Source organism: Nesoenas mayeri (genome assembly GCF_963082525.1).
Source record: "Nesoenas mayeri genome assembly, chromosome: 2".
NCBI classification, from domain to species: Eukaryota; Metazoa; Chordata; class Aves; order Columbiformes; family Columbidae; genus Nesoenas; species Nesoenas mayeri.
In genome coordinates, this window is record NC_137543.1 from 109,003,526 (window position 1) to 109,020,015 (window position 16,490).

General features: G+C 41.2%; 1 protein-coding gene across 1 annotated transcript in view; it reads right to left on the minus strand.

Moving 5' to 3' along the window:
• The window catches only part of ITGA9 (integrin subunit alpha 9), a gene marked incomplete at both ends in the record, with an annotated part of 220,912 nt that overhangs the window by 171,697 nt on the left and 32,725 nt on the right, over window positions 1–16,490 (minus strand). Inside the window, 6 exons of the mRNA XM_080364271.1 lie at window positions 3,610–3,764; window positions 6,310–6,355; window positions 6,899–6,989; window positions 9,927–10,021; window positions 11,205–11,310; window positions 13,487–13,624. Coding sequence (XP_080220397.1) covers window positions 3,610–3,764; window positions 6,310–6,355; window positions 6,899–6,989; window positions 9,927–10,021; window positions 11,205–11,310; window positions 13,487–13,624 — 631 coding nt within the window. The remainder of the gene's footprint in view (window positions 1–3,609; window positions 3,765–6,309; window positions 6,356–6,898; window positions 6,990–9,926; window positions 10,022–11,204; window positions 11,311–13,486; window positions 13,625–16,490) is intronic.

The window sequence follows — 16,490 nt, forward strand, 5'->3', positions numbered from 1 at the left end:
GTACTTACAAGGAGAAAATGATTCATGAACTTTGCTTGCAGAGAAAATTCTTGAGTAACAAAAGCATTATAAAAAATTGCCCTAGGAAACGACAACATACATACGTCACTCCCCCCATCCTCTTCCAAAAGCTTTCCTTTTCCCCTTACTTCAAACCTTGTTTCAAATCATCTCTCATAGTAATGTCCCTAGCTTCTAAGTAGGGATCCATCCTCATTGCTCCAGGCAGACACTGAACAACCCATCCCTCCCTACAGCACCCCTGCTTCTGAGGTATTCAGAGGGTACCACTGACTCAGGTTCGCATCCCAGAAACAATGCTCTGGCACCAAACTACAGCATAATATAGACAGGAGAGTTCGCTTTTCTCAGGCTTTGGATCAGCCATGTTTTTTCAGACCTAGAAACGTATCAAAATAGAGTGAAAATGTCAAGCAACCCATTATCCCACACTAAATCTCATGCTAGTCTTTCAGGCAACAGTATTTGGGACATGAGGGCTACCCTAAGAAATGGAAAAACACACAAGCGATGAACATCTGAAGAGTACAGGAGAAACTTTGAAGAAGTTTCTAATGCAACTGCCTAATTCTAGCCAAATAGCCCTTCATTTCACAGGCACTTAAAATTCACCTAATTCTTGCACTCACACTATTATTATTATTATTATTGTTGTTGAGGAAATTATCCAGACTGTGGGCACAAGTTTATTTCCATCCTCCTGTGGAGATGAATGCAGTCACAGCACTTGATACACAGAGATGCCAGCAGCCTCTGTTTTCTTGTCCTGATCACCCAGAAGCACATGGTCTGAACAGGCTGAAGCCTGCTCATCCAGGCTAGAAAAGGCCTTTCTCTCATCCTTGTCTTTCCTGCAGATACAGGGAGACAAAGCAATAGCTCCTCAAGTGAGAGAGGAACAGCCTGAATGGGATACCAAGGTGAAGGAGCGAAAACTTAAAATGCCGTATTTCTTACACATCCAAGATGTACCAGAGACTGTCTCTGTCAGCGGGCATACAACCAGACGCTCAGCTCTCCAGCAAGCGTGGAGGCAGAGCAAACAGTCAGACAATGCCTGGCACACAGTGTGAAGCACATGCTTCACTTGGGCATGGCTCTTTGTCCTGATGAAACCATTTCAGCAATAAATTCATACTTCTGAAGGCTGTAGTCTGCAAACAGTACCTACAAAATGGATGGGAATTATACTGTCACTGGCAGTATCAAGCAGTAGCAATAAATACAGATCCTCAGATAGCTGTTAAATGACCAGTAGTATTGCAACTATCACTAGAATAAAAAATAAAATAAAAATTAAAATATTAAAAGAGAGGGTGGGGAGGTTTATATACCAGTGTGAGACAGTGCTAGATGAAGATAGCTTTTCTTCACTTTCCAGTTAATGACATAGCCACACATTCAAATAAGCACTGAAGATACACATTTACCACAGAAGAATGCTGACTGCACATTCAGCTTGACTTTCTAAACATTTTGTATTAGATGGCCAACTTCAGCTACCCAGAAGCAAGAGCAAGACCCAGCTTTTCCTCAGCAAGCAGCAGTCCTGAGTCTCCATGCTGACAAGCCTTAGGGGACCAGTGTTCCTGGTGAGCACTGTGTTCTCAACTTCTGGTTTATCAGATCACCCCCAGACATCTGAAGCTGAGACAATCCCAAAACATTTAGCCACAAAACATGACATAGCATTTTAACACCTCCATACGCCTTTCAGAGTCTAAACTGGACAATGATGTACTTACAGGGATATTCTATTTTTTTTCCCCACATTTTACTATGCAGGAGAGGAACTGTTGCAATATTTCCATGAATTGTTCCACCCTTTGTTAACTGATACTCTTCAACTGCTACATAATTAAAACGGCCTGACTCCCAGACTGCAAACTGAAAGCTTATTTGAGATACTTTATCCAAATCATATCCCAAAAGGCTTTTATACAGTCAGATAGTTCTGGCTGCAATCTTTTCAAGACAAATCCCTTTGCTAAAAGCATTGTACAAAAAGACAATGGTTGGAAGTTTTATAATCATCTACTTAATAGTAAAAAAATTCCTTGTTATGAGATGGCTGTAACTTGCCAAAGAAGATGCACATGTGCTTTCACCACAATAAATCATCGCAAGTATAGTTTGTATGACAATGCAGAGGAATTCAGCTGTCTCTTACAAGACATGATGAAGCAGAAAGACTGGTCTTTTGCAAACAAGGGGAACAGATATTTAGAATGGAAAAAAAGGCATCTCGTTTCTTAGCCACAGGTCCAGAAATATGAAATTAAAGGACACATGTTAAACAGTACTCCCAGGAACATAAGAAAACCTAGACATTCAGAAAAACTATTTAGTGATTTTCAGAAAGGAATTAACACCTGGAAGACCTGGGGATAAGTGTTTTCTTAACTGACGGAGCAGTAGGCAATGCAAAAAATACTTTATCAAAGTACGTTTTTCTCTGCTGAGAGCCTTATATCTTAAATTTAGTAACTCCACTTTTTTGAGCTGTTCAGGTGACAAAGTAAAAAGCTACAGAGAATAATTTCAACAAGCAGCTTGTAGTTCTCACTCCACATGAATGGCAGGAGAAGCAGCAAGTAGCGTTTTCCTTCTCCAACTCATCTAAAATCCAAATACTGCAGCAGGCCCTGCTTACTGAGATGCACAGACCCAACTCTCACCCTTCTTGATGAGCAGCTCAGAAAGGTTGGGGCACAGAGCTTGAGGAGGTACTGCTTCCCCTAGATCCTTACCAGACCCACTGCAGAGATGCAGCATTCTGTGAGACTGAGGTATCTTCCCTGAGCAGCACACTGCAAGTCATCTGCCATTCCAAAAATATGGCAAGGGTAAAACATCAGGGCTGAACTAAATAAATCCAGACCTTACAGCAGTTAGAAACACAGTCTCTATCCTACACCACTTCACATAATGTCTAAGACAAAAACAGTGGGATGTAGAAGACATGAGTAGTATTTTAATGCAATCAAGATGTAAAGGCTTGCACGATTATACACCTTACACAATTCCATTAATCCAAGAAACAACATGTGTTTTACAGAGACTAACATGGAAGATATTCTTGCTATCAGTAAAATATGGGGCTATTTATACTAATTTTAGAAACTGATGCACAGAAAAGGATTTGCTCATGTCTGGTAGGAATTCAGATTAATAGTTTCAAGAGGTCTCCATAGATTTTCAAAAATTATTAATCTGGAGCAGATCACACCTACTTTCTGATAACATTGATAGAGGATATGGATACAGAAATGTGCCATCAGGAGGTAAACAGAGAATATGAAGTTACAAATCATCAATGCCTTCTGTGTTCTCTGTCCTTGCCTTAAGCCCGAAACTCTTCTTTCATTGAGGAAAAAATTTCCCTGCGTTATGTCAGCCTTTAAAGAAGGTAAAAACATGCCTAAGAAAGACCCCAGGGAGCCTCCAACTTCCAGGAATTATATAAGCCAGCTCACCTCAAAACAAATTATTTCACATAAAAGCTCTGTTAGTGACTCCAAAGGGAGCCCTCGACTCCAGGTCCGCCTGCTAGTGTGCGCCTGCCCAGGGCTGGCACAGGTACCTTACCTATTTCTCCAGGAACACGCTTGCCACTGAAGCGAAAGCATGCTGTGACACTGAGGCAGTTCACTGGCTGCAAGCCGTCATGGCACTGAGGAGCTGTGATATTGATGGACGCAGGCAGGAAAATGGAGATGTCCACAGTAATTACAGGCCTGGATCTGGAGATCAACAGAAAAGTGGAGTTAAGTGATCATTCAGAGGGATGTTTCTCAGCCAAAGGAAAATAAGGGAAATTTGGCAAACTGCAAAATTTAAAGCAGACATGAAAAATAAGAGAGTGCATTTGAACTGTAAGATAAATGTGTACTTGACCTAGATGGCAAGGACTACTAGTGCCTGAATGAAAACCATAGCATTAGCTTGAAGTTCAGTGCTCAGCCACAGACTGTAGGCAGGTAGCTGAGGAAACTGGTAACATATAATAATAATATTACTATGACTGTTCCTGGCTGAAGAAGACCTTGGCTACAATCGCAGAGCAAGTTGAGTGCCATCAGGGCCCAGGTGAGTCTCCTCTCTCATACAACACATAAGCTTGGTTGGGAAAAGCAGCCCAGAAAGCCAGGGTCTCCTGAACCATTCCCAGCACAGGACTTCAGCCCAAAAATTCACTGAGTGTTATTCTTTGTGGTTTCAATTCTGTCCATATTCAATGTGAACATGTTCTTCTAAAAGCAACTCCAGTGGAAAAGAAACGTGCAGAAAACAGGAGACTCACTTCTGAGGTAGTCCCAGCAGCCATGCAAGGCCATACCATGTGAGTAAACTTCAGGACTCTCACTCCAGAAGCCACTTAATTTAGAGGTGAGGGAGAAGGGAGGAAAAGAGCATGGGTTGTGGTTACACCTAATTCATATCGGCTGGAACAAGCTCCACATCAATCTCTGAGACAGCTGCTCAGACTTTTTCACCACAGCCTGAAATAACAGTGCAAGTTTGCCTTTTGAGATGGAGCATGAAGATAAATGCTAACCCTAGAAACATATACAGTAATAGAGGGAAAAAGAAGGAAAAATAGTGAGCTTCCTAGGATCATTTCACACCTTGGAAAAAAACTCACTCTAAATGCTTGAGGAAACATAAAAGAGTAAATGTTTTAATTGATCTAGAAAATATTTCTCCTCAAAAAAGAAAAAGCATCCAGCCATGATGCACTGTGTGATTTTTCCTTAACATTAGCTCACTTGGTTATTCATTGGAAGAAAAAAAAAAAATGCATCTGTCAAACACCCATACACACACACGAGCAATACAATGACAACGATCTGCCCCAAGTCACCGCAGCTTCCACCAAAGCCTTTAATATCACTTGGCAAAACATTTGTTGGTTTTGGCCAAAGGACTTCACAAAGGCTTCTGGAGGAGTGAGAGAAAAAAAAAGAAACACCAATTTCTTTATCCTAATCTAAATCTAAACAGCAAGAGTGACATGCTCCAAATTGGCAGTAGCACCAATTAATCAGGCTGCCCACAAAGTCCATCGGTAACGCACTAAACTCCTCTGAAACACACAGGCAGTGACAGAGGTCACCAGGCTGTTGCGATATATGTTGTTTTAAACATCACAGCAAGACTTTCAGATTGCCTCTTCCCCTGCAAAAATAACAACAAAGCAGGAGAAAAATGCACAGTTTTTAAACTAGTGTTTTTTAGAGATGTGGGACTGCAAGATCCTGGCTGGGCCATGACATGCCTTTCCACAGAAGCAGCAACTGGCTTCCTCTGCATGCACGACAAAGGCATGGAAAACTCTTTAGAAGACGTGACCACCTGCCACACTGATCATCAAGAGAATTTCTTGCCCCCTTTCCTTTTCCTTTTTGTTTTGTTTAATTGATTCAAATGGAAATGGAGCTAAGTTCTTCCTGCCTTGAACAGGAAGCAGGCTGGGTTGGCCGTTCTGCAGCTCCAGCATTTGTCTCGCCAGTCTCACCACATCCCTGTAACTTCCATTAAGATGCAGAAGCCCCCAATGACTTCTAATGGCATCTACGTATGGACAGGATTTTTCTATTAAATATTAAAAAGTGTAACAATAGAGCTACTGGCATAATTCAAACTTCCCATTCTCTTCCTCAGGTCTTTGCATCTCAAGCTTGCTCCTACCTGCATAATTTGGTGAACCAAATTGTCACACCTCTCTCCATCAGATGAAACAAGCAATTGCACTTAACTCGTAACACTCAAAGCAGCAGCCCAAATCCCGTGGGCATTGCAAACATCTCTGTATTTTATCTCCCTGAAGACTCCTATTTCATTCTGTGTCCCATTATAAGTTGCAAAATTACGTCCTGGCATCATATGCAGCTGGCTTTTTGCTCAACTGCGTTCCCTTAAATCATAATTTATTTACTTTATGCAAACGTCAAGAACAATAAAAAAGCCTTCTCACAAATTCAGAGCTACCCTTCTAAAGGGGCATTGAGATGCAACATATTTCCTTCCAGCTATAACCCTGTTTTCTTTACAGCCCTGGGAGTCCAATGTATTGTCATCCCTCACTACACTGTTTGAATTAGATTGTGCAGTCTTTGACACCATCCATATCTAAGGTTCTGCTTAAAAAGTAATGCAGTTTGCTGCTTCTAACAACAATAAACTAAAGAGACAATTGGAGTGGTGGAGGACTTAGACCATGTAATACATAAACAGGAAACAGACACCAAAAAAAGACAACAGAGGATGAAAAAACATTGATCTCACCTCAGAAGTACCACATGGTCTGACAAAAAGGCTCCAACGGTCATATCTGAAATTTTTGTAACATTGAGACAGTTATAAAGGAGGCATAGAATTCAGTTCTCATAAATCAGTTGGTAAATTAAAGAGTACATATCTAAAATAAAGGCATTTTTTGGACTCAAATCAGCCAGTTGGTCCCTTCAAGTATCATTATGTCATAAGTATTATAACTGGAGGATTAGGTCTGTAATGTTACTTCACTGCTTTATTATCATTATTATTATATTGTCTACTTTTTCATTGTTTTTTAAAGCTGTCATCATGACTGAGCAGCTTCCAGGGAACTTACAACCTCGGTGGGATACTGAAATCCTCTGCTTTATATCTTAATCCTTCGTCATGACTGCCCAAACACCTAAATCAAGCAATTGGCTCAAATTCTTATCAGGAGCTTCAAATAACCAAAGGAAAGGGGAAGAAGACGCTCGCTCAGCTTCATCAGCCTCCTGCAAATGCAGGAACCAGAAACTTGGTAACAACCAGCTCCACTGTTTTCTCAGCCTGCTGTTGCATTTCCCCGGTGCTCTCACTGCCAGAGTAGCGGACGTACCTGGATAACCATTGCCATCCATATCGACTCCCCCTGATATGGACTGGCCAAACATCCGCAGCATCGGGTTTATTGTTTGCCCAGACAGCTTCTGCAGTGGAAAATACACAAGTGAAATCAGTTAGGAACACAAAGAAGCCTCTGAAAAAACAAAAAAAACACCCCAAAAAAACAAAAAACAAAACCCAAGAAACTTTCAAGCCTGATTTTCATGGTCGCAGGGGCTCTTTTCCGTGGGCTGGGAGTGCCGCACATCTGCAGGCTCATACTTCACCCACGCAGCCCTGAGCAGGAAGGCTGCCGACTGCAGGAAGCCCTTCTGCTCTGGGCTAGGAGGAGGCCAGTGTTGACTTGGATTAAAAAACACACCTGCATTACAACCCTCATGCAGACCCAAGCAAAATAAAAAACACAAGAACACATCAGATTTCTAGGGGGGAGGGAAGAAATTTAACTGCACCCTAGAGGTTTTTTCATTCTTTTTTTTTTTTTTTTTTTGCACTACCTTCATATCTGTAAATAAAAGTTTTATGCAGCATCTTAACAAAGTTAATGATTAATTGAAACAGAAAATCCTCCACAACCATTCCTTTTCACAAAGTTTTCCAGCATACTCAAAGTCAAAATGATTAATTTTCATACCACTTGGAAATTCTGGTTTCCATCAGCTATTATGCAGTATTTTGTGTCAGTTTGGAAGCTGTATCTTATTTTTGCCTCCTCAATGCAAAGATTAATTAATTTCTAACATAGCTTCTTTTTTCTAATTACTAGTATCAAAACTTCCTCTAAACCTTTTGAATCGTAAATACCTTTGTCTGACACAAATTAATATATCAAAATCTCATTTTCTAAGAAGGCAATCAGATGTCTCCCAGCTCCCATTCACCAATGCAAGACCTCAACTCAAACCAACACAGGACTACAGATGTTACAGGGGAAACCATGAAGCAGTTTTGAGGCTGCTGGTCCTGCTTCACAGCTTATGACATGTGATCAGTTTTCCTGGCCCTCCCATAAAAGGACATAATATTGGACAAAAGGTCAAACAGGAAATTCATGGAAAAAAAAGACAAGTTGAGGGGAAGAAAGATATCCTGCAGTCCTGACAGGCAGTTTAAAGGGAAACCAGCGCTCTGCCGCGTACAGATCTCCTTTTCCTACTCACGGGCTGATAAGATTAAGACAACTGGAGGTAGCTTCCTCACTCCATTACACTTGCATCACATTTTTGGGGGGTCTCAGTTAGGGTGGTAAATCCCGCCTGCAAACATCCCAGTGGACATCTGCAGGCTATTACGTCCTAGCAGGCAGAGGTATAACGCTGCTCTGCTTTTAAGTGCCATGAATGAAAACAGCGGGCCACAAAGCCAATTAAGCTGCTTCAGCCCATGGCCACCACTAAAGCTGCTGAAAGGACATGAGGGAACAACACTGATCAGCAATTTAAATGAAGAAAAGGGGGGTTAAAAACCTAACAAAATTAAAAGGGTGGAAACATATACCCTGCAGCACCCCCCCTCCACCTCACAGCTTATTTAAAGAAGGAAATTCAGGGCATTAAGATGGCTCAGGGGTATAGTAATAAGATACAAAAAGTCTTTCACCTCTGGGTTCAAATCCAGGGCAAGTAGGTAAAGGGCTGAAGTTGTTACACAGCCTTTTTGGCTGCATGTGGGAGATGAACTAGTGGTGTGTCTAGTGCTCTGCAGCAGATACTGGGAAACAGCACAGGGACACTGTCTGCAAGTGGTGTCCTCTCAGCTGCCTCAGGGCAAAGGACAGTTATAGGAATGGTACCAAGACCATGGTACCCTGACTCTCTTGAGGTGGGCTTTGTCCCACTGAACAAGTGGAGAGGCATGGGCCATGTCTGCTGACCTTGCCCAAAGAGGCAGGGAGAGATCGCAAGCAGGATGTTTCCTTTCCCACCCTGCTGATCTGGCCTCTTTCAAAAATGTAAAATTTTCCCATGAATGATCAAAAGACAAAAAAAAATAAATCTGATCCTTTTCAGACAGAGCTGGAAAGCTCCAGGCTTTTCAGCAGCCAGAGAAGAACCTCTCAACAAGTGGCTCTCAGCAAGAAACAGGCAGAATCCTCCCCATGCCACACATTAGTGCATTTTAGAAGTATCCAGAAAGAAACATTTAACCTCCTTTTTTCTAAAAAGCAGCACATGGCACATACATGGTAAAAGGAAGAAAGACTCAACTTCTGTGGCCTGTTAGAAGAGTCTCCAATATAACCACTAAACTCTTTAATTCTGCTTAAAGTGATTTACTGTGAAGGATCCCACCCAGCAACAAGACAAAACAACCAGAACTTCAAACACACAGAGGGAGTGAAGATTCAGGCCCTCTGAATAAAAAAAAATGTGCTAGACAGAGACTAGGGGATACACATTGGGCAGCATAAGCATAAATTTATCTTCTCTACTGCCTGGCTACAGTAGCTCAATTGCACTGTGTCATCTCTACACAAGATGGTACAGCTTATCCCAGATAAGCTTACTTCATAAGAATGGTCAGGGACATGACACCCAACAACGACCTTGTTATATATTGTCACATCAAGAGGGCCAAGAAGATGAGTAAAGAGGCTTCTGTGAGGCACAAGAGAAAACTTAGTACCTGCTTCTTCAGGAAGAAAGTGTAACCTCCCAACTCCCCACTGGCATCTCTGTATTTTGTATGCTCAGCCTTTCCAGGGTTTTCATTTCTCCTCTGCAGCAGTGCTGTCTCTAAAAATGGACATTCAACCCCCAAGATTTTGTTTGCTTCAAGAAGGAAGCTATAGCTGATAACTGTAACAAAATACAGTGAAAAATATCTCCTGAACAACATAATTTTACCCTACAGCACAGAGATGGACAAACCTTGGGAGAAGCCATCTTCAAAGCAGGATTGAGAAAAAGATGTAGAGATATGATGAGGCTACCTATAAAGGGACCCTTAAGTACAGTTTACTTCTGCAGGCCCTGGGAAAGTGACTTCAGATGGGTATTGTAAACGATAGTGTCACATACCATAGAGTACTGAGGTACAATACCATTGGCATCCCCATGGTAAATGTATACTGCTCCTATGTAGTTGTCCTCCTTAGGTGCTCCAATGGCAACATCTATAAAACAGTACAGATTATAAACATTTCACAATCCATTCCATTAATCCAACTTTTTCCTGTTTTTAGAAGGCAGCTATCCATGGGAAAATAGCTTCCTGTGATGATCAGCAGCTCATGTGAAACTGGCTAGAAGAAATGTCATTGATTTAATGAAGAGCTCATGTTAAGATAAACCTAAAAAAACACAAACATATATAAATTTGCAAATGCATGTGCATTTGCAGATGCAAAGGCAGAAAGAAAAAAGGCTGCTGAGGGTGCACTTCCAAATGACATTTGATCTAATTTAACTGCAAACTCCTGCAGAAAGAGTGGCCCCACCTCCTATTCTCCTCTCCTAGCAGGACACAGTGACTACACAGCTGCTAAAACTACACTCTTCCTGATGGTTTCACACCCACAGACTGATTCAACTCAATGTGAAGTCTCTGCATCACCACAACTGACCCACAATCAGCAGCAAGAACACACAAATGCATGTCTAAGTGCAGAAGAAGAGAATGCCCACCATTTGTGAGGCCAATCTGCAACGAGGCTGGGTTAGAATTAATGGGGTACTACGTGGCCTGGAAGAAATAAATCCAGCCATACACTGAGTAAACTGGCCTTTGTTTTGAAGTCCTTAATCTGCGCTGCCACAAATCAGGGCAGAAAACATGCCAGCATCAACCCTTTGCTCTCACCTATTGCTATCACAGCATGAGGCCTCACACTGAGAAGCCTGCGAAAGTGATAGAATAAAGCAAAGGAGAGAAATTATTAATAGAGTATATGCTATCAGGAGTGAGGACCTACTTCATAATTACACTTCAAGATAAGAAGTGCGATTATGCCAACAAACTGGAAAGTCTCGAAGACATAAGAAAATGGGAAAGAAAAAAGAAGTCAGACATAGGTTTCTGTTTTGTTTGGGGCATGGGTATCTAAAGCCTTTCATAAACCATACAGTGAAGAAAAAAAAATGCAACAGCAAGGAAAGCAAAGCAATGTTAATGAGACTGGGGTGCAAGCTGCATGAACATGGACTAAACCCACATCAAGGACAATCAGCTACAAAAGGCTTTAGCAGACAAATCATATGCAAGCACATTTATCCTTAGCATGAGCCCAGGTGCTGGCTGGGTCCAGAAGGAGCGAAGAAAGCCATGAGGGAAATGTCCCAGGAGGAAATTTCACTGACCTGGGAAGCCATCGTCATCAATGTCGCCGAGGGCGGCCATGCTCTCCCCAAAGTGGGCGTTGTAGGCGCTGTCACCGTCCAGGACGACCTGCTCTTCCAGCACTCCCTAGCAAGTAGGAAATAAAACAAGGTCAGTGAAATGGCGCGAGTCCTTGGTGAGGTGAGCCCTCCCTGCGGGAGCTGCCCATGTACTGCAAGAAGCACCTGGGGCAGGGCTGCTGTCTAACTCTTGCCCCCACTGCACACAGATTGCCTGGGCACCAAGAATCTAATTTATTTGTGTTTTAACCATCTTCTATCTTTTAGTTTGAAGGGGTGGAGGGGAGAGAAACGCATGAGTGGTATAGCTAAAATGCTAAATTAAATAAAATGCTAAATTAACTAAATAGTAACTCAGCGATGTAACTAAACACAGTCAGAGGGCTTGGTGAGCTCATTAAGGTTTTCAGATGCCTAAAATTTAACAGCCTAAAGTTTGCTCTACTGGCAGATTACACCTGAGCAGTGAAATTCGCAGTCCAGGCTTATTCAGCTAAACCCCAGCAATTTAAGGAGAATTTTCCCCTAAGCAAAGAACATTTAGGCAACTGGATGTGAAAAACTTTTTAAGTATTGGACAGCAGGATTAAAGCAAAGTCCCCATAAACCCTTCAGAAATGAAGAATAAGGAAAGGGACTTAATGCAATAAAGAGACAGAGGAAAGTTCAGAATAAAGTAGCTTTGTACTCCTATGCCATGAAAAGCCTTATATGGATCTGATATTTCTTGCCCACCCACTTTCTGGTCAGATACATAAGCCTTATTTTCTTGCAGACTTTCCTCAAGGGGAAAGGAACATTTCCACAAGAAAACAAAATTTAGTTATGCAATCCAGCTCTATACCCACCTCAAGGGCTATTTTGTTTTGGTTTTGCTTCCTTTGTGAATGAGAGTAAACTGCCCTCTGGAACATGTAATAAAATCTTTTTCTTGGCTGCAGGGAGTTGCTGACTTTAAGAAAATCCCACATAATGAAATTGCAACACAACAGAGAGGAGGCAGGCAGGCCTGTATGTGCAACTCATTTCTTTGCAGTCCTCACAGGAGTGGGGAAAATATAAGCGTGTTAAATCTAGCATCACTATGCTGCTTGTATTATAATGTAGTTTTCTCTGATCCTCTGCAACGACCTCTTAAGCAATGATGTTTGTAGAATGAAACAGTTTAAAATGTTCAAAACCCAAAATAAAACCCACAATCCTGCAAACCATTGCTCCTGCAAGCAATTCTTGCTGCAGAAGTAGAAGAAAACTCCTGCTAGCTCCTTGACTTTTTTATAAAAGATAAAGAAATAACTCATGCACTTTCTCACTGTGAGCTATTAGACAACTATGTTGCCTATTACCAGCTTGGCGTTCTGGACCCTATCCTGAGGACCCAGCAGCAACACTGCAATACAAGTGGGACAACCTTTGGATCAAACTGAAAAAGTAAAGCCATTTAAAGGGAAGAGCAATAACAGAAAATAAAATGACACCAAAAGCATTTCTGAATTGTCCCAAATGCTGTCTATAGTACTTACAGTGAATGTTAAATCTAACATAAACAAACGCCATATATTAAAGTTCACAAAATACTGATGAAGCAAACCAATTTCATTTTAGTCCATAACAACCCCTCCTTTGAGACAGCAGGTTTGGGGCCTGAACATTAAATCTTTAATAATTTGTAAAAAAAAAATGTTGTCCTATAAATACAACATAAGAATTATCTTGTTTTGCCTGTGCAAGAAAGTTCAGACTTTTCCAAGGTGGTTGTTGGGTCATGCAAAATCTGACAGTACAAGCTGATAAGAACTTCCCTTAAGTCTATATATGGGGCACAACATAAAGGTAACAAGAATTGAATTTCTGGTTTCTCTTCACAAGGTCTCCTAAATCCCCAGACATTTGTAGGTCCTTGTGACCACCCAAAATACAAAGGAAACTCAGTCAAAGCTGCTGACTCTTACTTGGTTTTGGCATCAAATTGCTGTAAAACCACAAATACCACCAAGTTTCAACATAAAACCAGGCACTTTCCCAGACCTCCTCGAAAGATTCACAGCTCTGTGATGAATGTGGGCTGGTGTCTGGGAAACCATGATACCAGATGAGTTTTCCATGACTTCATGCCCTGCTAGAGACGTCTGGAGCCCCACTATTTGAGACATGGGGGTTTCAACATGCAGTGCTGGAAAAGCGTTCCCATGCCCAGACCCACGCCCTCATCCCTTACCAAGTCATCTCCTGTAGATACTCACGTTTCCTCTGTTGATATAGACAGTGACTTGACCTTCATCTCTGATCTCAGAAAACATAGGTGCTCCGACCAGCAGGTCTGACAACCCGTCAGAGTTCAGATCAACTGCACATAAGGAGGAGCCAAAGTAAGAGCCCATCTGTAACCAAGCCGAGTCACAACAAAGCATTCAGTATCTGCCCACACACAGGAGGAAGTCATTTAGGTGTTCGGTTTGTTGTTGATTTTTTTTTTTTTTAATTATTTCAAATGATGACTTGCTGCTTTATCACTCACAAGCACTCCAACAGAGAAAGCTTAGAGGATAATTCTGGCACGAATTAAACACTTAACTGTAACAGTGCATCAGCTTGGACGTTTTAGTAACAGAATAAAATTTATACTCTGGGACATGCTTAAGTGAGACACTTAAAGAGGTTTCTTAGACTAGCTTTCACTTGTCAAATGCTTAAAACCAGGAAGCAGTGAACTAAGTTTCCAAAACCAAGATCTGGCTACTGACTACTCATGCCCAGTGCCAGAGTTCCTAAAGAGACCAGATGTTGGGTACCACAGATCTTCTGGGGATACCTTAAAGAAATAAAGAAAAGAAAAAAGAAAAATAGGCAAAGGATAGGGTATCCACAAAAAGAGGCATCTAAAATTATCTTTTGACTGTGAACTACCTTCCCCTGCTCCATTTGTGTCTATTTATATCAGTCAGCTTCAAATACCAGTACTAGTTGTAGGTTTTGATCATAGTCTTTCCTCTCAGGTACAGGCTAGTGAGACCTTCAATAAAAGCTTTTCAGTTGCTAAGCAAAAAACCTAAGGCACTTTCAACCTCCAGGTAACATTGCTTCATAAAACTGAATTGCTTAAATTTAATATATTGATTTCTTTACATGATTTTTGATATGGGTTAACATTAAATGCTAACAATCTCCCAGCTGGCACCACATTACGCATTTCAAATCACATTTAAACACAAAAAGGAAGCCAAAAGCAAGAATGGTATTCCACACTTATTTTATTCACTTCTGCTAAGGTACCACAAGGCATACCCTTTGAGACCAACTACAAACCACCACCTAAAAAATAAATCAGCTTCCAAAGGAAAAATTAAAAGATACCACTTCTTATTTGAAATTGAGAGCTTTTTACATAGTAGGAAAAACTGAGGTTACAGAAATAATTGGTTAGGTTAAAAAGAACGAATCACATTTCTCACATGCTTTTACATTCCTCATTGGGGATCTCTGACTCACAGCCTTCCATGCCTGGTAAGTTTAGATGCACAAGCCAGAGCTACTGGGCACGCTAGGAGATGGGCAGCAGCAACTCTACTCCATGCAGTCTGTAAGATTTAAAAGCTGCTAAATATATATAGCAGGGTGAGTTAAGGATAGAGTTTCAGTTTGTAGTTCAGATTTTTGTGTTTGTGTGGGTTTAAGGTCAGACCTCAAACATCATTTGATTCCAGTTATTTTGTAGCTTAAGTTCCCTTGTGGATTTTTTTATTTGTTTATTTTTTTATCCACTAAGGTTTTAAAACAAATCTCTCATGGGTAAGGAGCGAAAGTTATGAAAAGCATTTCACTATGTATTCAGGCAGTTTTCAGGGAAAGGCTATTATTTACCCAACTGCAACATGGTACGTCTGCAGCGTGGGTGAGTTCACGTTGCTGTGAGAACCTGAAGTTTGTGCACATTTGTAACAAGGCACTGCATTTTCTTTTTTCTTGTCTGCATTTGATTTCCTAGTTCAGCCTCCAGCAATAAAAAAAGGGAAGGAAGAAACTGGACTGATTTTAACGTCTGTCTAACAAGAATGTCAGTGCAATGATCTTTCACACCAGTGGGAAGGACAGCATTTTGTGAGCGCTCATTTCCAGGCAGTGCTCATTGCTGAGCAAGTCTGGTTATATTTCAATCACAAAAAAAAAGAAACGGACAGCCTCCTCTTTAAAATTAAATTCTTGTTTGGATTGTAGAGAACTTGTAGAAGACAGATATTAATGGGGAAGGAGGAGATAATAGCTTAGAAGTATTTGGATGTAAATACTTGATTAGTTACATTATATATAAGAATAACACAATTAAATTGAAAAAATGAAAGTTTTTGGCTGAGACTTGGAAACTTCCTGATAGCTCTGTTTATTAGGCTGAGGAACAGTTCTCCAGGAGTACATCCTTAGGGACATTTAAAACTCAACAGGGAAAGAAATTAACAGGAAGCAATCAAACACAGGAGATGCCCTGGATGAACTAGGAGGTCTTTTCCTTTCATGATGTCTGCAATTCTGCTAGTGCAGAGAAAGGCAAATTTTGGAGAGGCACTAAAATACAAGTCGCACTACACACCCACACATTCTTGCAGCTTTCCTCTATTCCAGGCATGTTTTTAAAGACTGCAACTGTTTTGTTGGGAAAAAATAACAAAACATGCTAACACTCCCAACTTGATGATACAGACTGTCACTGGATCCTTCTGACAGGGACAAGTCTTCCTAGAGTCAGAAGCCACCAGCAACTTTTTTCTTCTGTCATTTCCTCGCCTTCCAGGAGAACACAAGGCAACTCCAGGGAAGGAGTATCATTCCCTCACTGCATTATTCCAAATAAGAGATCTTTTTGCTGATACTTATATCTGGACATACTGTCCACTTCATTTCCCCTGCAACACATCTTGAGCATGCCACCAGTGAAGAACACAAGCTGCTCCCCACTCAAATACAGCATCACATGTGGGGAGCTGGATCTCACTAACATTCACTAGATTTCATGGGGAAGGGGATGTAAGCTCTAAGACAGCAGTCCTAAGTGTAAAATGTAGGACTGATTCATGGCAGGAAGGGGGAAATTATCATCTCTTGAAGCAACGAAGCTGCTCCTCCACAAAACAGCATAACTCTAATATCATCCCTGTCACAGCAAGACACAGAAAAACATACTGGGGCTTTTTGTATTAAACTAAGCTCCAGGCTACCACCATCTACCAGCAACATCTACTAAGAGGAAATCTC